We start from the raw sequence: 23,739 nt of genomic DNA, 5'->3' as shown, positions 1-23,739 counted from the left end.
CCTGATCTTGATCAAATTTGGCATAGTCGCTTATAGGCGTAGTAAACTCTCTAATATTTAGTTTCACGACAATAGCTCAGAAAATAACGAAGGTATTGAGAAAGTCACTGTTCGTGACTTGGCCGTTTGTATGGGAGCTATATTATATAGTCACCCGATCTTGATCAAATTTGGCATAGTCGCTTATAGGCGTAGTAAACTCTCTAATATTTAGTTTCACGACAATAGCTCAGAAAATAACGAAGTTATTGAGAAAGTCACTGTTCGTGACTTGGCCGTTTGTATGGGAGCTATATGATATAGTGGTCCGATCCGGCTGAATCCGAGATATACAACGCCTGCAGTATATACAAGCCTACGTGCAAAATTTCAGCTCTGTAGCTCTTACGGTCTAGGAGGAGTTTGCGTTGATCCAGACGGACGGACGGACGGACGGACGGACGGACGGACGGACGGACGGATGGACGGACGGACGGACGGACGGACGGACGGACATGGCTAGTTGAACTCGTCTCGTCTTGCTGATCAAGAATATATATACTTTGTATGGTCGGAGATGCTTCGTTCTATGCGTTGCACACTTCTGACCAAAATTAATATACCCTTTTTGCAAGGGTATAAAAAGAATCATTTGATACGCTCGCCCTGTCGCCTCCTCTCTCTTTCGCTGCTTCTGGAGTGGAGCAGGCGGCGACGACGACGACGACGACGACGCCGACGACTGTTGCTTCTAATAAATTATTTTAAATGCTGACCACAAAAACTGAACTGAAGTTTAAGTGTAACCCAATAGCCCAGGCCTGCTTAATTGCCTGCGTGGGATGTGGGTCTCTTTGGTTCTCTCCTCTCTCTCTCTTGGTGGGATTGGATTTGGCCGAGCTGCAGCTGCTGTTGCTGCCAAGTCCAAAGTCTCTTTTTTTTTTCTTCTTTTGCTTGGAGACTGTTTGGAGAGCTTGACACGCATTTCACATCATTCAGGGGGTAGTTTCTGCTTGAGTCTATTCCGTTGGGTTCCTTTAATATATACAGATATATCCAATGACGTCAGCCTTGGTGTGTGTCGCCATATGTCGCCTTTTTTTGCAAGTGTGTGTGTGTGTGTGTGTGTAGTATGCCTCTCCAGCCAACTACTCTGCTTTATAGACACTGTGTGTAGCATGGACAAAGGCCATGCGTCATCGCCCATAGACATCGGGCGGCACTGGGCATCAGCATGGGCATCAGCATTGGCATCGCCTTCGCCATCGCAGGTTGGCCGAGCGCGGAGCGGCGCGGCGTCTACGTTGTCTGGCAATTGCAATTTCACCAGCCCCCACTAATATCAGCCACGTCTGCGTCACCTCGATATACACATACACACTTACAAATGTATATATGTACATTTGATTATTTCGCAATGGCACGCAAAAAACAATAACAATAAGACCAGCCACCCAAGCCAATTTACCTACACTTCACAGCGTACTCTTTATGTTTACAATCAAACAAACTAATTAATATTTACCCCACCAAGCTGAATGGCAAAACGGCAGACGGCAGACGGCAAACGGCAGACGACGGCAATGCCAATGAAAATTCCTCTGATAACACATAAAAATAGACCAGATCCGCAGCAATACCAGGCCCCCCGAATCCATGCCCGTCCACCCGTCCGTCCCCCCGCAGACCCCAGACTGTGCCAGACTAAGCGGCGTGCGATCTAAAGAGAAAGAAAAACAGAAAATTGTAGAGACTGAGAGACAAACAGACAGAGCAGATAGACACAGAGAGTTTAAGAGCTCATAGAATGACATAGAGATATCAACTTGGCCAAATAATGACAGCAGTTAGAGCTTAAATGTTAAGTATTTTGTGGCAAAAACTAGCAGACTAAACTTGGCATAGTCATATATATAGTCAATGCTATGTAGTACTCAAATCGATTCGATACAACTAAAACTCTTGATCCACTTTAAAAAATATATACATAAACATATATATTTTGAAATTTTTAACAAAGTTTTTGCCAACTTTAGTCTATATGTTAGTTATGTTTAGTTAAACTATCTCTCTAATTGGCTATAAGCAGCCTAAGAATTAGCTTTTTAAAGTAAACTAAAACCGAAAGATATCCCACAATAGAAGTTCTAATCAAATATTTAAGTCTAAATGTAGCTTAAATATATCCTTAAGAAACAATTCTTAATTCCTAGAGAATTTTAGTTGAAATCCTTAAAAAAAATATTATTGAATCTTTAAAAAATTTGAACACATTGAGTTTTTTGTGTGTTCGAGAGTTTAAAATTTGAACGCCAAGAAAATAATTCCTTGAAAAACTTAAATACTGAAAAGTAGTTATCAAATTTCAAGTTGAATCTTTCTTACTTTCAACTTTAATTAATTGAAATATTAACAAACTTGTGAGATTTTAGAACCATTTGTTTGTGATTTCATTTCTTCAATCAGTTAATTTAAAAAAAAAACGCATATGTATATAAGGTAAACTAACTGGCAAACTAGATTTCAATAATTATTGTAACTATTGCGAAAACTTTGTTATGAAATTAGTCATATTGATTAGTATTTGGCACGTGATTTATTACTCATCAAACTCATAAGGTCTTTGTGAATGAAAACAAAGAATGAAAGTTTTAATCTAAATGAGTTTATATTCGTTTTAATCAGAGAGATTAAGAGTATTTCTTGATTTAACCAGCTGGAAATGAAATTGACTTGTAATCAACAACCATCAAGTACCTACTCGACTTAAGTAGTACAGACTCTTCTTCTTCTTCTTCTTCTTCTTTTGTGTTTCATTCATTCATTAATTTTGCTCTGAATTGCTAATACGCCGTGTTGTGCCACATTGTGTGCACAGTTATTTACTGACTGCAATTGCAACAATTTACTCAATGCAGCCAGACAAAATGGCGGCAACAAATACACACAGAGACACACACACAGCACATACTGACACACTGCCTCTCACCCATTTCTGACTGCATTTTGTGCGTGCCATTTAACTTGACAAGCTCATTTGTTGCAGCAGTAGCAGCAGCAGCAACAACAAGAACAACATCAATTCATATGCCAAGCATGGAGAACAAAAAAATAAAAATGAAAACAAATATATACAATTGTTTACAACATTTATTTATCTATGTTCCCATACTAAAGTGTGTTCCTATTGCCCCGGCAGGCGGTCGAGTTTAAGTTTCAATTTCTGTCTCAGAGTCTGAATCGAAGGCCCTCAGTCTGACAATGTCAGCCGCCACACGTTTGGCATGAGCTAGAAAAACAAACAAACAAACAAACGAATAAACAAATGTGCAAAAAAATTAAAAAACATACAACATTGACAGAGGGAAATAGTTCATATAAAAAATACATTCAAATAACACAATTTTGATAACATTAATTACATATTATGAATACTTTTAGTTCAAAGTGACAAAGTCCATTTCCCATATTTACTTAGGTGTTTAGAAATCGCAATCTAATTTTAGATTTGATTTCTTAAAAAAGAAAAAGTGAGACTCGTTTAGGTGGAATTTCGCTAAATAAAGAAAGATAAAGAAAGTCCGAGCACTTACAATTAGATTAGATGGATTAGTTAGGTAAGGTCAGTAACAGTTTTCCTCGAAGGGGTTAGATTTTTAATGAAAACTACATATTAATAGAACACTTTGTTTTCTTTTATGCATTCTAGAATTTAGTTATTAAACAAATTTCTGTGCCTTTTTATGGCTTTCAGTTGGTTTGGTCATTGCCTTTTCATTGAAGCCTTCAACGGGTAATTGAAGATGAGAAATTGTCCACATAATTAGTTTAGTTTAGTTAAAACCAATTAAAATTATAAGTTCTGCTTCTGCTAAATGTAAATTTATGACTAGAATTAACTCTCATAATTTATATACCTTTATTTCTATAACGTCTAACATTCTTTCAATATCAATCTTAATGGGGACTGATTCAATTCAAATACTAATTTTATTTTCTTTCAAACTTAGTAGAAAAGATAAAGGATGAATGGCTTCATTTTGCAATAATTAAATAAAGGACAATAATGTAAATGTTATTTAAAAGTTTATATGATTTGGAAATATTCTATATATTATATAATACGAGGAGAAATTTTCAACTTTCTTTAGTAATGGAAAAGAAAAGAGTTAAAATAAATGGAAAGCACTTTCTTTCCTAATGAAAAAAGAAGGATCAAAGTAAATGAAACAAACATTTTTTATTTTCAAGATTCAAATAAGGAGTTTTAAGTGAACTTTACCCACTACATTTTGTTTTCAAATTCTAAAAAAAGTTCTAGAAATTTGGAAAATAAACCATTTTCTTTAAATGAATTAAACTAAATTAGTTGTTATAAGAAAAACGGAAATGAGTTTCTAAACAAAATATATAAAATTTAAACTTTATTCAAGCCAACTTTATAACAGGTTGATATTTTTAAGGAGCAGTTCCTATGTATATATAGTTAAATAAAATAGTATAGTTAAATTAGTTTGCTCTGTTGTCTGGTTTTTTGATACAGAAGCAAACATTAAGAGAAATCTAGTTTTTTTTGAGCAATGCCAAATTGGGTAAATTTTCCACTTTTGTCTACGAAAGTGGCTCAAGGATATATGGTGATTTCATTACTTCTACTCTATATTCCACTTAAAATCAAGTCGTCGAACTATATACTAAGCTCGTGGGTAATCTACATACAAAAGTCGTATAAATCGAGGATATAGCACAATCGTTCCCCTCTTAATTTGTTATTTCTATGTAAATATAACTACAGATGTGCATTTATGTATTATTTATGCAAAAAATTCAAAAAACAACAAGAAAAACAAAAAATATTTTGAAGAAAAACTTAAAATAAAATTGCCATAAAAATGGAAGCAAAAAAGAAAAAAAGCAAGAACAACATTTTATTGTGATAATCATATGTTAATTTCAAATCAACGACCCAGTCCACAGTCTCATAAACACACTAATTTATGTCTGTCTCTGTCGAAATACAACACAACAACAACGGCAACAACATCAACAAAAAACATAAGCCTAACAATCGATAAAGAAAACTCGAGAAAATCAAAAAAGAAAAGCTTAAGCAAACAAAACGAGATATTTTCATTTGAGCGAGTTTATTTCGAATGCAAACTGCAGGGAACTAAAGTCAAGTAAAGTAAACTGAAGCAAAGTTTCTTTGACTTAAAATTAGAATACCATTGCACTTGTATTTGGGACAGCAACATGAGCAACATTTGCCACCACCTTTAATGTGGATTGTAAATTAATTAACACTTTGGCCCACGAAAAGGGAAAACATAGAACAACAAATGGTATACCCCACATGAGGTTAGTGTTTAGTGTAGTCATTGACTAAAAACTAAGTAAATGACACACAAAGTTTAGAAAAACATGTTAAACCAGAAGCCAAATCAACAGATTCAATTTACCTTTCCATTAATTGTTAACAAGAATTTCAAATTCGATCACTAAACACAATTGCAGAACGAAAGACTCTGACAACGAACCCCACAAGCAACGAACAAATATTCAGGCCGACTGAAAACGGAAACTGAAAATACTGAATCATGTCTGAAAAATGTTTCAAAATCACTCATATTTATGATTATTATGAATTTTTTTTTCTCATTTCTGCTATTTGGTTTTGTTTGGTTTTTGTTTTTATACCCATATCCAATTTCAAGCGTGTGTCTGGCGCCCCATAATCAGGCACCCCTTTCCCCTTCAATATCCATCTAGCCGTTCACCTGTCCATTGTCCATCCACCTGTCCGGGCCATTCCATTCCATTTCGTATATTGTTTTGTATATCAAAAAATATGCAAACAATTCGCATTTGCGTGTTAATCAATAAATTTGACTGTGAAAACCATTTTGATTGTTGAATAATATACCCTCGAACCCCCCGTCGAAAATCAAAATCGACGTCACACATAGACAGAGACAATAACAACAATAACAACAAAACTTAGTAAACTTGTTTTTCTTTCTTTCTTTTTTGTTGTTTTCAATACCCTTTCGTCGAGGTGTCTTACCTGGACTAAGATACAAGTTGGCTTATAAGTCTGTTTAGGAATATTTTTAAAAATCAATTTGTTCTAAATCTATAATCTTTAAAAGACAAATTTATTAAAATATAATTACCTACCATATTTGAGTTTTTTTCTATATACATTAAATGAATGATATAATTTATGGATAACTATCATTCATACCTTTCAAGAACATGTAAGAAATACTACAATTTAAAGCATTATAAATTATGGTCTAGTAAAAAACTTGTATAAACATTTCACCTAATCGATGAATACATATACTTAGATATATATTTTAGAATATATAAAAATATCTCCTTTGTTTGTTGTTTAACTTAAATCAGAAGTAATAATTACAAGCCGAATTTCAAATTATTCTTTTTTATTAAAATATCTCCAGATATAGTTGGATAAGATTTCTTTCTAATGTGGTTAGATTTGGACCTATTGAAATTCAAATGGAACTCTGTAATTTAGCCGGCTCGAGGTCAATCTTCCAAAAGAAGATTATTTCAAAGGCAACACACAAAAATATGAGCAGCTTTTCTGTATATCTACTTCAAGAGCTATCAAGTTCTATCATCAGCATACTTTGTTAAGGAACTCCGAAATTGCAATAGCCATACCATGTTTTTAACGCTAAAACTAGTTGCGAATTGCAACTAAATGAAGCGAAAAAATGTTGAAAAAAAGAAACAGTTCTTTTTAATATGATATACTTAGTTGGCGCTTTAGATTAGTTTAGTTAGTTTAATCATTAATCAATCCAGAATCAGATTCTATGAAGAATTTTAAGATATTTTCATCAAGATAGATAAATAAAGTTCTTTTGTTTTAGTATTTTTATGGTATTTAAATGAAACTCAATGAAAATACATATAATTGGAACAAAATTTATATTTTAAAACGCAAAAATATACCCTTTTAGGACGAAGTCCAAGAAACTGCATCGTTTAGAAGTCTTAAATTTAGACATGTTGTTTCTTAGTGATTATAGATATAATCACTATAATCTAAGATTAGAATTCTTCATAGATAACTCATAGATATTTGGAGTATCGTTATGTGCTCGACATTATATTTTATCAAGTTTCAAATTGAATTTGAAAATTCTGTAATTAAAAAAGTTATAAGTGTTTTTCTCATCTGTCTAGTTTTCAATCGGTTTGGGGTGGATCCTAAGCTTATTTTGAGTTTTAGTTATTTCTTAAAGGATATTCCATATTTCTTGGCAATTTGAAATACTCCAACAACCACAAGAGTATCAAATATTCGTTGGCATAAACTTTTCTTTGAAACCACAAGTTATGTTTGTTGTAGTTGTTGTTTCTTGCCAAATAAATATCGGTAGTAAATTGTTGCCAGCCAAAAGAAGAAGAAAACAAAAATGAAATGTTTCTATGGAAATGTTTAACCACACACATTTTTGTGCATATTTTAAAAGAGAGGAGCCACAAAGCTACTTTTTTGTATTAGTTATTTTGTGTGTTTGGTTTTCTTTTGTGCATTGTCATTAAACAAATGTGCCAGAAGCAGCAACATCATCAACATCAACAACCAAATCGACAGCAGCAGCAACAACATTTTGGATTCGGGTTTGGCACGTCACACGCTGGAATTCCCATATATATGTATATAGACTTGTATTGTCTAAAACAAAAAATAAATAAATTTAAAAAAAAATCACAAAATTGTTTACAGCTATACACACACACACACACACACACAGAGAGGGAGAAAGAGAGGGCAACAGGGACGGGACTCATCTTCATATCAAACCGGATTCGATATCAATACATGAAAAAAAAATGTATTTATATTATTTTTCCTAATTTTGATTAACTTTCGCCTAAATAATTGCACAATTCAAAAATGTTGCCTTTATCTATATTAATGTCTGATCTATAAAAAAATACTACACACACACACATCTGAACTCAGAACTCTGTCTGTGTATTCAATTAATTGGCTCTGTGGCATCTATTTTTAGATTTTGCGGTAAATTTGCTAATAATACTCAAATTTCAATAGCAGCATAATAATAAAAATAACAACAACAACAGCAACGACAAAAATTAATAATAATAAAAAGAACAAAAATTCATTTATATATTTTAATAATTAAGAGTGTGTAGGCTAAATTTGTTGAAAATTCTTAATTAGAAGCAACAAAGAGCACTTTGAATCAGTTGATCGTGAGCTTAAATGGGCAAAAGTGTTTCACATCTGAGATTCAAAGAGATTTTATTCAATGACTAACACACACACAATAACAGACCAAAAATTTGACCCAAAAAGGCCAACGAAATAAAACTTCAAATGAAATGATCGCATAAAAATGATATTAAATATTATTAGTCATGGTTTTGTTAATAATGATTTCGTAGAAATTGTTGTTACCATTTAAAGTGCCATAAATGATTGAAAATATTTATCGGTTCTTCAAATTTTATAATTCATCCGAACACAGACATCCAGTTTGGGTTATTATAACTACCCACTAAACTAACTGGCCAACGTAAACGGTTGATTTTAATTACCTGATAATCTGATTTGAATTATATGATGCATTTCACAAGAAACACTAAATTGGTTAACTAACTGCAAATTAGTCGAAACGAATTCTCAATACTTTTTTGTCATTGATCAACGATTGATCTTCATTGTCTTTAGCCAACAGGAAATTTGTCGATACGAATTAATATATGAACCATACCTGAGTGTAAAAGTCAAGTATGAATAACCTATATTATCCCCAAAAGCTTTTCCTTTACATAAATACATTTACAAGTATTGATTTTCAGTTCTTGTTCTCTCTTATTATCTTATTAACTTAGTGATTAAGTCCAAAATTTTGTAAAGTTTTCATAGCTTAGGTAGAAAATGACGTTAACATTGTCTGGACGTTGACGCGTACAATGCAAAGTACATACAAGTGGCGCATGGGACACCAGGATATAGTCTGTTTCGTGAGAGGCCAAGCAGAGAGCTATCCACCGACCGTGGGGAGTAGTCGTATATAGGATGGCACGATCGCGATCATTAACTACAGCTAATTACGAGCTAAATGTGCTAAAATAGAGGTTTTCACAAGAGAAAGAGAGACTTCTGATCTGATTACGGGATACAAAAGATTGTAATCAGAATATAGGACTCGAAAAGGTTCATGCAAGGAATAGTTAGAAATACAGTGTTATAAGGATAAAGGAATAATATTTCGAGTAGGTCTACGGGATACAGATAGGTTTAACTGGTTCAATAGCTTAGGAGAGTCTATTTCACCTATTAAGAGTTTGTGAATAAAGCATTACTCTACGATTAATTAAAGAAGGAAGATTGATTAAAAGAAGCCCACTAGAGTATAATGGAAAATTGACATTGACGAAAGCTGAAATTGCTTTTGCACAGATTCAACTTTACTTTGGTGCGTCTCATATTGAGGTGACCATAATGCAAGATCCGTACTCTAAAATAGGACGGATTAATGAAGTATACAGAATTTTGGTACAGATCTTCAAACTCTTTTCACCATCAATTCATAGCTTTACTAACTGTAGCAGAAATATGATTTTTAAAAGTTAATTTATGTTCCATAAGAACACCTAAGAACACGTAAGTTAAGTTCAGTTAAGTTTTAATTCATTCAACATATTAATTTCGAAAGGTAAATGAATGTATATCATTCATTCAATGCACGTACATCGATAAGTTTTTGATATAAAAATCAATAATGTTTTTGGTCTCTGTAGTTTGAATTTAAAACAATATTGTTTTGAATCCATAAAATTCGAACTTGTTGATAAACTAAAAGAAAATCATCCCTTTAGGCAACGTTAAAATACTTAACAAATTAAAGTCCTTATGTACTTGGATCATAACTACTTCATTTCACTTCAAATCACTGCAATTGGGAGCCAAGTGTTTGAATTCCTCGATTTGCCATAGTTTACTTTGGACCCTTCTGACAAGTTACCTATCATTGGGTGACAAATCAATAGGATTAATAATTTTATATTATAATTTAATTTCTAGTCTTTAAACGTTTATTGAATATTTTCATTTTTCTTTTGAAAGAGATGGAAAAAAATGAACGAACATTAATCTTAATCTTGTGTGTAAATTGCCAACCATAAAACTGAAGGCATTGAAGTGTATTTGCCTTTGAATAAGTGTATACAACTTAATTTCCAAGCTGTTAACGATCATTACTTTTAGTATTTCGATTTCTATTCAATTCATTTGCAGCAATCATGTCTGATTTATAGACCAAGTTCAACAATGCTCAATGTTTTTGTTTAACTGTGTGTATTAAAGATACATATATACATATATGTACATATATTCCATAATTGTCTAGAAAACTTGTATTGGTCGTTGTGCAAGATGCGTGACTTTTACGATGCACTTACTCCACGGATAATATATTCCATCACATTTCTGTTGCCAGAACACAATGGAACAATATATAGTTCTTAGCTCAACTCCTCCGGTCGGCTGGTAAATGGGATTTTAATAGCTGGGCTTTTGTTTCGTTTATTGATCCATTTATTGGGTGTGTGTGTGTGAGTCTGTGTGTGTGGCCCTCACGAGGGACAGAGTCTTGATGCCTTATTCATCTCAATTCAGGTCTTATTCCTGGGCAGGGCAGGGCTCGGTTTGGCTTGGTTTAGTTCGCTTCGATTCGAGTGTCGAAGATGAGAATGAAGACAGTTAATGGCATTGCTAGTTTTATATGTATCTTGTATCTTTATAATGTCGATCAGTTGCAATCTGTTGGGCCCCCCTCTCAATCTTCATCTCTCCATCCTCCATGTTCGTTTCTGCCTTACATGCTCATTATGTCAAGTTGTCATGTGGTTTTCTGTTGTCTTCATCTCAAATTGTTGGCAATAAATGTTGAGTTTTTTGCATTGGCCAAACAAAACTGACTGACTGACTGACTAGCTGACTGTCAGAGTGATGTAAAAATATGCAAATAAATTGAAATTGTGTGGAATTCACTGGCGCCATTTTGCTAGAGATTACAACTGATCTTTGTGCGAGAATTTCTCTCTCTCCCTGTTAATTGAATTAAGGCCAGGCTAACTCAGTGGAAAAGTCGTCAACCTGTGTGTGTGTGTGTGTGTACAGGTAATTGGCAACGCTGATGCCGCCTGCCGCCTAATGGGCAAGATTTTTAAGTGGAATTCGCTTTGTGGCGATGGCTAGTGTATGATAAGGCCGAACCAAAAGGGACTCCTTGACTACCTAGCTAAAGCTATGGTCATGTCTAGACAGTGTCTGCATGCCATGCGTAACCCTTTTGGTTGAGGTACTACCAATTTGTTGCAGTTGCACTCCAGCTCCCTGTCAACACACACACACACACACACGCACACCACCCGCCTTCTAGAGTAGCCTTAATTGCTCGTTGACGCCAGCCATGTCGGCATTAGAATCGAAATCGCAGTCGCAAGTCTGGTCAGGCGCTAACCCTATAATCAATGACCGAGGGCCGCCAGCGATTTTAATTGGCACGACATCGTCAACGCCTTGGGGGCGGCCAATTATATGTATAATATATCTACACACACACACACACACAGAGAAACACTCGCACACCTACTTTTACTTAGATTCTAAGCATTTTTCGCCTTATAACAACTAGTCTTGGCTATTTATAGCCACCTTCTAAAGCCCACTTCTGACATGACAATTTCATCTCATCATCATCATCATCATGATGGCAATCGCCATCGCCATAGCCATATAGCCATCGACAAGTATCCCCTCCCCCCTCTCCCACTCGAACGAACATTAACCCAAACCCCAACGCGCACAACTTTTCGGAAATTGCGCACACATGTGGCACGACCACACGATAAGCATGTTGGGCTTAAGAACTCAACTGGGTACAAGAAACTATCGTGCTTTGGGTTCTTTTGATTTATCCCCCAGCCCCAAGTTTCCCCCTCCACCCTCCACGCACTCGTACTTCAATTTCAATGCCAATCTCTCGACAACAATAACAAAAAAGTCAAATCTAATAAAACCATTGAAATTTACGTGGTTCATGTCGCTGAAGGAGAAACTTTTTGATTAGTTTTGAAAGTCAGAGGAAACTCCATGACATTGAGACAAAAACAGAAACATTATGGCGAAATTCATTTTGTAGGCTAATCAATGGAAGTGTTGTAAATAAATTTATACCCTCCACTTAACTTAACATGGACTAAACCAAGTCCATTAAGTGTTCCCAAAAATAGGATAAATATTTGTTTTCTGTGTGTGTAATTAAAATTAATTTGCTTGGGGATGGAACATTGTAAAACTTTATTTAGGTTGCTTATATAAAATTATACTCACTTTATCTCTTGACACGGTCTTGTCATTATTCTAGTTTATGTTCAAGTAGTTAATTTTTGGTTCCTTTTAGTAATTAAATCATTTATACACTTTGATCTGCCTTTACTGCCGTCATCTATAAAAAGGTCTCAAATAAAATATATTGATAAACGAGACACATTTCCAAGGGTTTTATTTTTAAAAGTCATTCCTGGACTAGAAACATCTTCAAGTTCTAGGAAGACTTTTAAGTTGAAACTCATAATTGTTTATCAAGTCCAAAGATCTTTTTGAGGTTTGGAATAAATTTATTTGGAATTGGAATGATTTTCTCTAATTATAGTTCAGAAATTTATACACTTAAATGTATTTAAACATAAATATCAAAAGTTCATAAACTTACTTAAATTTTTCATATAACAAATATAGTACATTTATAATTATAATTAATATAATGGAGTTACGAAAGATTAATTAGCAAGTTAGTTGATTCTTTAGATGAATAATATGTATTTTATGTGAATTTAGGATAAAATATCTTATTTGACTGATAATTAACTATATTTCTAACTAATACAAATATATAGGATACTAATTTTAAAAACAATTTGTATATACAGTGGTGGTCAGCGGGTTAACCCCTTTTTTTAACTTTGAATTTGATTTTCTCGGCTCCCAAGGAATTTAATGAAGACATTTTTTCAGTTATTTGTTGGTTATTGTATTTAGATGAAGTTATTGTCATGCCCCCAAAATTTTTGACAATAGTTTAGCCTGGTCATTCTAAAATCTTTAATATTATAGTTAGACATGTGTATTCTTTGAAAAAGTTGTAGATCTAGGAAATCTAAGATAACCTGCATACCAAAAATTTTAATTTATGCCCCAGGAATTGTTTTGGGGACCATCGAAATTTTGCGTTTTTGTATGTAATTCTTGAGGTCTCTTGGCTTGACGCCATTTTACGATACCAATTTAGACTAAATTACTTTTTGCTTAATCTTAGTATGAAAGTAAATTGAATTTCCCGTCAAATGACACATGTTTCATAAAAATCCGACAAAAATTAGATCGAATTCATCGCCCTTTGTCGCTGACCACCACTGAATAAGCATGGTCTAAAACCTACATTCATATGTAAGTATATAAGAATATAGGCCAGACACTTCTTATGAGAAAATTACATAAAATTCGATCAGTATTTGTCGTCTAAATTAATTTATCTTGTGAAGTCGAAATATTTTAAAAAAATAGTTTAGATTTCAACCTTTTGTAACTGATATTTTGGTAGTTTTGGCATTGTCAGATAGGACCATGTTTTTTCTTTACAATTGATACAAAAGTGTATGTTTTCATAACTAAGTATAGTTAATTAATTCATTAAGATTCAGCAACCTCAACTTGCAATGTTAGATGAAGTATGAATACTAGACCTAAACAATAGAATTTAAATTAGATCTACAAAGCCTTCGGCTAAACATCACATTAACTAAGAACAAAAGACAATTTACTAGTAGACAAACTTCAAAGCACAAACTAAAGAGTTCGTATTAGTTTTCCTGTGTAATTCATCAAAGAATCTAACTACTTAAAAGATCTTTTCCATTTAAAAACTGTTTCAATCAAAAGAAGAAAGATCAGTCACAGAACCAAATTTATCCCACTAAGTTTTAATTTTAATCTTTCAAATTATTCCCATTTACAGAAAATGTAGAAAAGTTCCGATTCTTGTTCATCAATTACATTTTGCAGTGTAATCTTGTTTAATTTTCCGTAATTGTCAGACAATAAATTTAATTTTCAACATTTCCTGTTTTCATTATGTTGAAATTGTTCTTTGTTTTCTCCCCTTTCTTTTTTGTGAGTTTTCTCAAAGAGTTTTCTCGGTTTCCTCTTGTGCCTTGGCATGCTATAAATATCAAAAAGATTTTTCATTGTCCTTGTCTCAGTGTGTGCCCCATACACTCGGAATTCATTGACAAATTGCAACTAATTAACAATAAACTAGAAACGATTCAACTTCAACTGTGGCATAACCCTCCCGTTCCCCTCTTGTCCACCAACAGCTGTCATGCATTTTGTTAGTGCTTTTGGTTGCTTATCATCTGAGTGCAGAAATCATTAATAAGTAAATATATATAATTTAATAAATAATATTTAAAGTATTCTCTCGATCGCTCTCTCTGTTGAGCTGATAAGGTGCAGTTTTTTTTTTTTTTTTTTGTTTTGTGACAATCTTTTGTTGTTGTTGTTGTTGTTTTGACTCTCGGTTATAACATTGTTAGGTCAAGCACCGCACAATTTGGTGTTACAATCTGAGATTCAGATTCAGTCAGTAGACTGAGACGAAATGCAGCTCTTATTAGGGTGTGTCCAGGTGGCAATCATCGTGAGCAGGTACATTTCCAGTTGTATCTCTAGATACAAGGTGAGACATCTTATAATGCGTATCCGCATTGCTCTTTTCTCTAACCGGCAAATCTTGGCGCCACTTTGAAGGTAGAAATCAATAAACGAAAACACAGACAACAACAACAACAACGCTAGAAAACAAATCAAAGAAGAGAGAGAGAAACAAAAAATCAAACAAGAAAACATTGGCAAATTTTTTATTTTTGATTTCTTTGGCAAATAATAAAAAATTATGCTGAACTACAGACTAACAGACAAAATCCAAAAAAAAAAGAACACAAAAAAAAAAAAAAAAAAATCAAAATAAATAAAATTAATTATAAGTCAAACAAGCATTACAATAATATTTCTCTTTTGCCTGGCGCCAGTCGACAAAAAATCATTAACATTTTTATGACCCAACACAGAACAAAGAGCACCTTGTTGTTACCTGTACACACACACACACACAGACCTCTCATATGTGTGTCTGTGTGTGACGAAGACCTTTCAGATAAATTCGCAAGAATTTTGGGTAAAAGTCATAAAACTTCAACCGTAACCGAAATGCGGATATTTGTTGGATGTTGATCTAGGCAAGTGCAAAGATCAAAATCAAAAAAAAAAAAAAAAATGGAAAGAAAATAGATTTCGATAAGAATCAGTAAAATATACTCGGCCAGTTGCCATTAGGTCGGTTTGCACTTCACAACTCATTTCATTTCATTTCATCACATTAGATATATATGTATATATATTTTCTCAGTGAAGACTTTCTTAATTTAAACAATATTGTGAAAACACCTGCAACATATCTAAACAATTTCTATTTTGACTTTTTGCATCTATATTTATAACTAACCGGCTTGATCTCTTTTTTTTCCTATATTTCTTTTCCAGCCATAATTCCAAGAGCAAGAGCTAAAAAAAGAAAACAATCTAAACGATATATATATAGAATCATATTCAAGTGAAATATTGATGCAGATTTTCAAGGAACTGAAGCTACATCATCATCTCTATCATCATCAGCAGAAAAAACTATCAGAAATTGTGAAAATGTGTTGCAAATCAAATGGCGGCGCCAAGTGGAAAAAATGCTCCTCCTACCCCATGGCCAAGGGCATACAACAATCTCACTATATAATCACAATTCTAACACTAATCCTGCTGGTCATCATTCAAATGCAAATGGTCAGTGCCGGCGTAGGCGATAGCCTAATGGGTAAGTCGAGAAAGAGAGAGAGAGAGTAGTTAAATTTACCTAACCAATTAAATTCTTATGAATCATTAATTTACAAGTTGAAGTTCAATCAATTCCTTCCACTTTTTTTCATCGAACACTTCTGACTCATGTACTGTCACATGACATGGTCAGTGCATTTGACTTTCAATAGTTTTAGTTATGTAGTTGTTTAATTACTTTCAAAAGTACTTCAAGTTGCTAGTCTAGATCTGCTGCTGTTGAGGACTGTTGTTAGGCGCACGCCTAAAGTCTAGCATCACATTCCGTAACACACGTGCCGCGTCTCGCCTCTATTTCTATTCCCAATTCCCATTTGCCATTTGCCTTACCCCTCATAACATTCCCAATTCAGTTGTCCGCGTCTCCGTCTCCGTCTCTCGGATGCTGGCGCTTAATCTGTGATTGTGATTAATCAGTCGACACCGTCAAAGTCGTTGTCGTCGTCGTCGTCGTAGTCGTCGATTGCCGTCCGTTCCGTTCCCCTGCCATTTGCCAAACCAATCCGGGAACGGCTACTGACTCTGAACATATTCAATCTCTTCTTGTCTGTTGTTTTTTTTTTTCGATAGATTTATTTTGCTGCTTTTTTGTTTTTGTTGCTAAACACATTGATTGGGTTTTTACGACCAAGACGACGATTGTGTTAAATAAAAATAACGCATAAATTAGATATATTGCAATTTCGATATCGGGTTACTTGAACCAAAGTTCATTAAAACTCAAAAAATAACAGAAAAAAAACGAAAATAAAATAAAAAGAGTGGAATAAAAAAAAGAGAAAGGTATATAGAAAGTCAAAAATCAAAAATGAATTTTCACTTGATTTGTTTATGAATGACCCACAACATGTTGCTGGTGGTGCTGATGGTGGTGGTGGTGGCAGCTTCTACAAACAAAAGGAGCTCGAAAATTATTGGTCACAGCAGGATACTTTCGCATAACAGGAAAGGCCACAGGGTTACCATCATTATCATCATCATCTTCAAAGGTTTCCTCTTCCACCACAAATGCCTCCATACAAAAACATCTCTAGACGAATATAGACAGAACAAACAAGCAACCAAATTATACAAATTGAATGAAAACGAAACACTGGCAGTAGGAAAAAGATCATGGTGAATGGGAAGAGAAGACTCATGATAATATCGAATCGTAACTGAGCCCCCAAAGCCGCCCACTGGGACCTGTGGAGTCAGATACGGCAGCAATGGCAATCCCAAAGAAGGTAGCATTCATCTCTGCAATCACCATACACTGAGAGAAATGCTAAGCAACTATGTCAATCAATTATAATTGAGTTAGAGTGCGAAAGACAAGTAAAGTTTTTGAGTACATTCTTTTTGGAATATAATCAGATAATTATAATAAAAATCCAATAATTATCTGTAGATATTATCGGCATAATCGTTTTTGGCAAAGATTATGTTCCTGCCTTTGCAGATCTCTAAGGAATTATCGATGTAATTCTTGTTCAAATTGAACTCATTTATCGACGGCTTGGATCATCTTAGTATTAAAAGCATATCGATCGTTTTTGGCTCAGTTTTAAAAGTCGATCTATCGATCTATTTATTTGATGTACATATGAAAATCTTACTAGTCTTATCCCTTGTTTTGCTTGATGGCTCTATAAAATTCAGCAAACTTGTGATATGTAAGTTTATTAAACATACAACAACTCATAAAATAAGTATATAAAACAGATCGATATATTATAGAACTTATCGTTCGTATTCAGCGTTGCCTAGAAATCTTATCGATCTTATTTTATTTTGTAGCATCGATCCCATTCGGAGGTGTTTTAACCATTTTTGAAGTGTCAACTCAAGATACTTATCGATTGATATCTGTATGATTAGAGAGGTTTCAACTAATCATTAAATATTGATCTTATTCAGCACCTTTCATTCTCTCAGTGCACTTTTGAGAAGGAGAATGGGCATATTTCTTTTGAGCTTGTATTTGTAGCGCCGGCGTCTCCTCCATTTATCAACTGGCACACAGATCCATTCGCTTCTCAGTGTGGAGTGTGTGTGTGTGTGTGTTTATCAGCACATTGCAGGTGGTCCTACAAAAGAAAGAACAAAACAAAAAAAAAGAATCCAAAGAAGAGAAGACTTTGACTTCTCCGCGAGCCCTGCGAGTCAGCCCGGGGTCGATTGCTGTAGACAATGTTTCCGTTTGCCTTCTGACTTCAGTTTGGCTCTGGCTTTGCGTTTGCTTTGCTCTGTTGTTCTGGAAACATGTTTAACATGCGGTGCTTGGCTACTTTTTTTTCCACCTTAGCGCCATAGAAGGTGGAGGCGGAGACCGAGGAGGAGGAGAAGGAGGTGGAACGTGCAGCAGAGCCCAGGTAAAGGTAAAAACCAAACAATGCGATACCATCCCGATAATATGCGGGCTAAAGGGAAACACAGAGGGGACCTGCATACACATACATACATATGTACATACATGCGGCGATTTGCTGTAATCTTTGTTGGGGTTTTGGGTCACGTGCTTTTGGGTTATTCTTCTTTTTGGATAACATCTCTGTCTCTTCAGTCAGGGGGCAATTTCCGGCAATTGTTGTTGTTGTTGTTGTTAGTTTTGGTTTTTCTGTAAATGAAATACTTTTGTATGTTTTGTCCGCAAAAGGAAATGTGCGTTAATCGTCAGAGATTTCCAAGAAGAATTTATGGTCTAGTCTATTAGATAAGTTTGTTTAATTAACCATTTCTTCATATCTTAACTCAAGCACTTCCACTTCTTGCTGCTATCTTATTTACAGGTCACCTCGAATCCTGTTCCAATGAAGGCGAAGAAATTCAACTTAAAATAAAGAACTCCAAATGCTACAAATGCAGCTGTCAGGTAAGTCCAAACATTCAAGACTCCAAAAGTCCTAGCCAAAAATGGGGTCAGAATATAAAGTGAATAGAATAATATAAATCTCTTAGTCGTTGTCTCTCCGCATGATGTCCAGCTAGACAGCCGGAAATGTGCATACATACATATGTACATATGTACAAGAGTCCTTGCCAAAAAAAATTACAGTGCCTCAAAAGCAGAAGCGAAAAAAAGTGTACAGCGAAAGGTTCTTTGAGGGGAAAACCCTCGTAGCGAAAGATCTTTGGCTTTGTGCAAAAATGTTTGTTTGTTTGTCGTTTCTTGTTTCTTGTTTGCCTTCTGCATTTGTTTGGCCTCTCTCCCGCATTCGCGTTGAGTTTTTGTTTTTTTTTTTTTATGATCCAAGGTCGTCAAACGGGTTTCTTTTCTTTTTTTTTTTTTTTTGGGATGCCGCTAACCACACATGGCAAATCGTTTGACAAACACTTGGCAGCAGCTGCGCCAGTGTTGCCAGACTTCCCGTTTTGGGGCTCTTGTGAGCCCGGCTTGTTGCTAATTTAACGCTAAGCGCTGCTAAATGTTGTTGACGCCAAACTCTGACGCCGCAGCTGCTCCAATTTAACCGCCAAGCTTTCACGACGTTTTTTTTTTTTGCCAAAGCTGGCGCCGTGGCGATGCGATGGATCGATCGATCGAGCGTTCGATTCGATTGATCGCCTCCAGCTATATACAATTTCATTGTCGTCGTCGTCGTCGTCAAGTGGGCGTAACCAAAAATGATGATGAAAAAAAAAAAACACAATGCTGGCGCCACCTTATTTTAAAAGGCGCCATGACTAGCCCCCCATATAGCTCTTGTCTCTTTCTACACAGATCCGAGTTAGCTGCATCTCTTTCCCACCCACCTCATTGGCTGCGTCGGCGCACAAGTTCATCCTAACTTAATATCAACTCTTAAATAAATAAAGCTCTCTCTTCTTGTCTCACTGTGGCTCATTCTCTTAAAGCTTAGCAAAAGCCGCGAAAATAATATTTTGCAAATATTTCTCAATGAAATTGTGATTCCTTTAATCAACAATTCTTAGTTTCTCTCTCTTTCTCTGTCAACGCATAAACCTTACACTTTATGAGAACAACAACAATTTTATTACTGACGTTTATTATCTAAAATATTATAATATTTATAATAAGAGAGAGAGAAAGTCACTATTCCACAGACCAAGGACAATCAAACAAATTGTTGCCCCAACTCATCGTGTTTCACCCCCTTAAAAGGGGAAGAAAGAGCGGGCACCAACTTTGGGGAGGACTTGTGGGGTTTGTCAACAAATTTTTTCGGTTTCTTTTGGTTTTATGTGAAAATTATGCTGAGAATGCGCATTGCTCTTAATGGTTTATGATTTAAGCGATTTTTGTTCGCCGCTTGCGTTCGCATTCTTTAGCTAGATGATTTTATGTTCCATTTGAGAATTAAATGGAATTTATGGATAGATTTTTGCAAATTAAATTTTTCGTTTCATCTACCAATGAATGGGTAAACAACATGAGAAATGAATGGAGAGAGAGAGTGAGAAATGGGAAGAGATTTACTTCGTCGAAAAGCTAGAGATTAAGGCAATTCATTTGAGATACTCTAGGCAAGGAAGCAACAAAAGTTTATTCAAAATAAATGACAATTTTCAGTAGAACATTTCTTTTAAATTATTGACTTTATAATTCATTAAATCACTCATAAACTAAAAGACTTTGTTAGATTACCAAAATAGGAGATGTTTCTAACTATATCAAATTATTTCTGTTAAAAATTCAATTCAATTTTTACAAGATTTTCTTATATGTATGTATGTATGTATTTTAATAATATATTTTTTAATAAGCCTTGTTATATGTTTGAAGGATAGCATAATTTATAATTTTTGCAAGCTTTGTGCTTTATTTTCCATTCAAAAGGATAGGAAGGATACAAGAAAAGGTCATAAAAGGTCTGCTTAACTTTAGTTGCCATGATAATAACGACTTATCTGTTATCTTAACTTTAAAATGTGTTTCATTATTAATTTTTTCAACTTTTACTTCCTTGAAACAATGAATTGAACTTAATCCATGATCCTTGATTTCCAGAATAAATATATACAGTCAAAATTTCCCATAATAAGGAAGCAGGACTTGTTAAATATTTTATATTTTGAAGCTTGAAAATGCATTAATTATTAATTAGTTATTTAACAGTAAAAATAAAAAGATGTAAATTATAAAAGATCTTTTAAACGACAACTTTATTTTCTATATGTGAATTTTTTTTAAATTTCTGAATTCTTTTACTACAATAGAGAACTGTAAAGTATTCCAAACTACTTTTTAAAACCTTTCTTTATTATTTTGATTGTTAGTAATAATTATTAGTAATTAGTATTTTTATTAGTCATTTTTTTCACTACTTTTTTCGATAATACCGCTATTTAGATTTATTTTTTATTAACGGAAATCTATTTTCTACTAAAGAAAATTTTAAGGATAAGGTTATCACGATTTCTTATCAAACCTCTTTAAAATAAACTTGTTTACTTGTTAGTTCCAGTCTAGTTAAACCAAATACCTTATAAATAGAAATTGCAATAAAAATTATGAAATAGTTGAGAAGTTTGACAAATTAAAGTTATCTTTAATTGGACATTTCTTTCATATGTAATATGTAGACTACAAGTTTTTTAAACTAATTGTTCAAAGTTACAAGATTTAGTTTTTCAATTTTTATGGTTTACTCTCATTTCTATTGTTAATTCTCAGAAGGAACTCTAAAGAATTGAACGCTAAAAGCAAAAGTATTTACATTTGATATACTTTTTCATGATTGAGCACCTAATACTTAAAATTCATAAGAGAATTAAATAAAAATGCAAGGCTTAAAATATTTGTTGATTTCTCCATATTGTAAGCCCCGTTATTACCCAATCTTGATTAATGTCATTAATGGTCTTATTAAAATTTGTAGTTAGTTAAATTTTCATATTTAAATGCAAAGACCCTTTTCTGAGTTTGTTGGCTTTGAGTTGTCTTACCGCATTCCAAATACAATTCCAAAAACTCCTCAACCGAAACCCACAATATAAGTGACAACAACAACAACAGCAACGAAAGGCAAAAACCCAAGACACTCGGCCAACTTGCCATATATATGTACATATATTCACATTGGCTCTAGTCTCCATCATATACAACAACTTGGCCAAGTTTGCTTAGCCAAACGTTTAAATTTTTCTCTGATTTTGAGACCCAGACCCAAAGATGAAGATAATCGAGGGACGGGGCAAGAGGAACGAAGAGCCCGAGAGACGGTGTTAAAACTGATCATGTTTTGTCAAACGCAAGGTCGTTGGAGGCCGTTTGCAAATGTGGTTCTGCCACTGAGAGACGGCGACTTGACTTGATGGAGAGTTGTTGTTGCTAGTTGTTGTTGCTGATGTCTTTAGCTGCCGCTGGAATATAGCAGCAGCAGAAGCAACAACACCAACAACAGACACTATACAACTTTACTTAACAGCTTCTTTGCCATCGTGGCGCCTTTTGGTGTTGTTTTTATTCTTTTTTTTTTCTTATATACCCAGTAACTATAGAATTCAAGAATTAAGGCTTGATTAAAAAGAGTTTAAAGTTACCCTGCAAAAAAGTCTCCTTTATAGAATTGACTATGGCAAGAAATCGAAGAAACTTCTTTTACCCTGAAAATCGATTCTAAAGTACCTCTTAGGCCTTTAGTCCTCTTTAAATAAAAAAGTTTAACCGTAATTTTAGAAATCGCCTATGGGTCTATTTCAAGTATTTCCATTCTTTAGTTTCAGAGGTTCATACTTTCATGTAAGAAATTAAAATAAAAGAAATGAACTTAGCATGTCATCAGCAAAGTTTTTGTGTTTTCGGTTATAATTCCCAACTAGTTTTAGCGTTAAAGATGTGGAATGGCCATTGCAATTCTGGAGTTCTTCAGCTTTAGTTTAGTGATGATAAAACTTGGTGATTCCTAAATTAATTATGCAGACGACCTGTTCACCTTAGATTAGATAAAGACAGATATCATTATTTTCTTCATTATCTTTATCTTTGCATGTAATAGTTCTTTAGTCTAAAGATTTGGCTATCTATCCATTACAGATTGATACATCAAACTGAAAAAAATGACCAAAGGGTAGTCTAATGTAATAATCATTTTTGAATTTACACCCTGTCTATGTTCTTATAGGAAGTGTGTCTCAATTCGAGCCTAATGAATGTCAGGTTACACACCCCCAACTTGTCATAGGGTATCCACAAAGTCAGTGCCCTGAACATAACATACAGAATTCCTCTCGTCTTTTTTTTTCTATTTTCCTCTTCTTCACTAGTTTTTTTTTTTTTTTTAAACTTTCATGTTGTCTCTTGTGAAGTGAACATTTTTCTATACCGGTTCCAGATTAGAAAGAAAGAATTTCAAAAGGCATAAACAGCTAAGAAGAAAAAAAAATGCGTAAGAAGATATTGTTGTTGTTGTTGTTGCTGTGAGTTGGTTAAAAGATTTTTTTCGATTTCGAGAGCATTTGAACTTTGTTCGAAGTTTTATATATATTTTTCATATATAAATTTTTCGTACAGCCAACTGTCAACTCGATTTGGTAGAGAGCTTTAAAGTGGTTTTCAATCTCTGTCAAGGTGGTGGGAAGTGAGATTTTTTGTTTTGGGGGTGGGGACAGGGAGGCAGAACGAACGCCAGAGTCAGAGTCAGAGCCATAGCCAGAGCCAGAGCTTGGAGTTTAACTAAAGTGCTATTAAAATTCCAACTAACAACTGCCATTAAACTAATACGATGATAAAAATCTCTCTATATAGTGTCTGAGAGTCTCTCAGATGTGAGACTGACTGACTGACTGTCTGA

General features: G+C 34.2%; 1 protein-coding gene across 1 annotated transcript in view; it reads left to right on the top strand.

Annotated features, from left to right (window-relative positions):
• The window catches only part of cv-2 (crossveinless 2), a 34,219-nt gene that overhangs the window by 6,878 nt on the left and 3,602 nt on the right, over positions 1-23,739 (top strand). Inside the window, exons 2-3 of the mRNA XM_068289386.1 lie at positions 15,659-15,983; positions 18,775-18,857. Of these exons, the coding sequence (XP_068145487.1) occupies positions 15,740-15,983; positions 18,775-18,857 (327 nt within the window). The 5' untranslated portion in view covers positions 15,659-15,739. The remainder of the gene's footprint in view (positions 1-15,658; positions 15,984-18,774; positions 18,858-23,739) is intronic.

The sequence above is a fragment of the Drosophila tropicalis genome, unplaced genomic scaffold, assembly GCF_018151085.1.
Source record: "Drosophila tropicalis isolate 14030-0801.00 unplaced genomic scaffold, ASM1815108v1 contig_593, whole genome shotgun sequence".
Taxonomy (NCBI): Eukaryota; Metazoa; Arthropoda; class Insecta; order Diptera; family Drosophilidae; genus Drosophila; species Drosophila tropicalis.
Note: the sequence above shows the minus strand (reverse complement) of the source record. Positions and strands in the feature narration are given on the sequence as shown.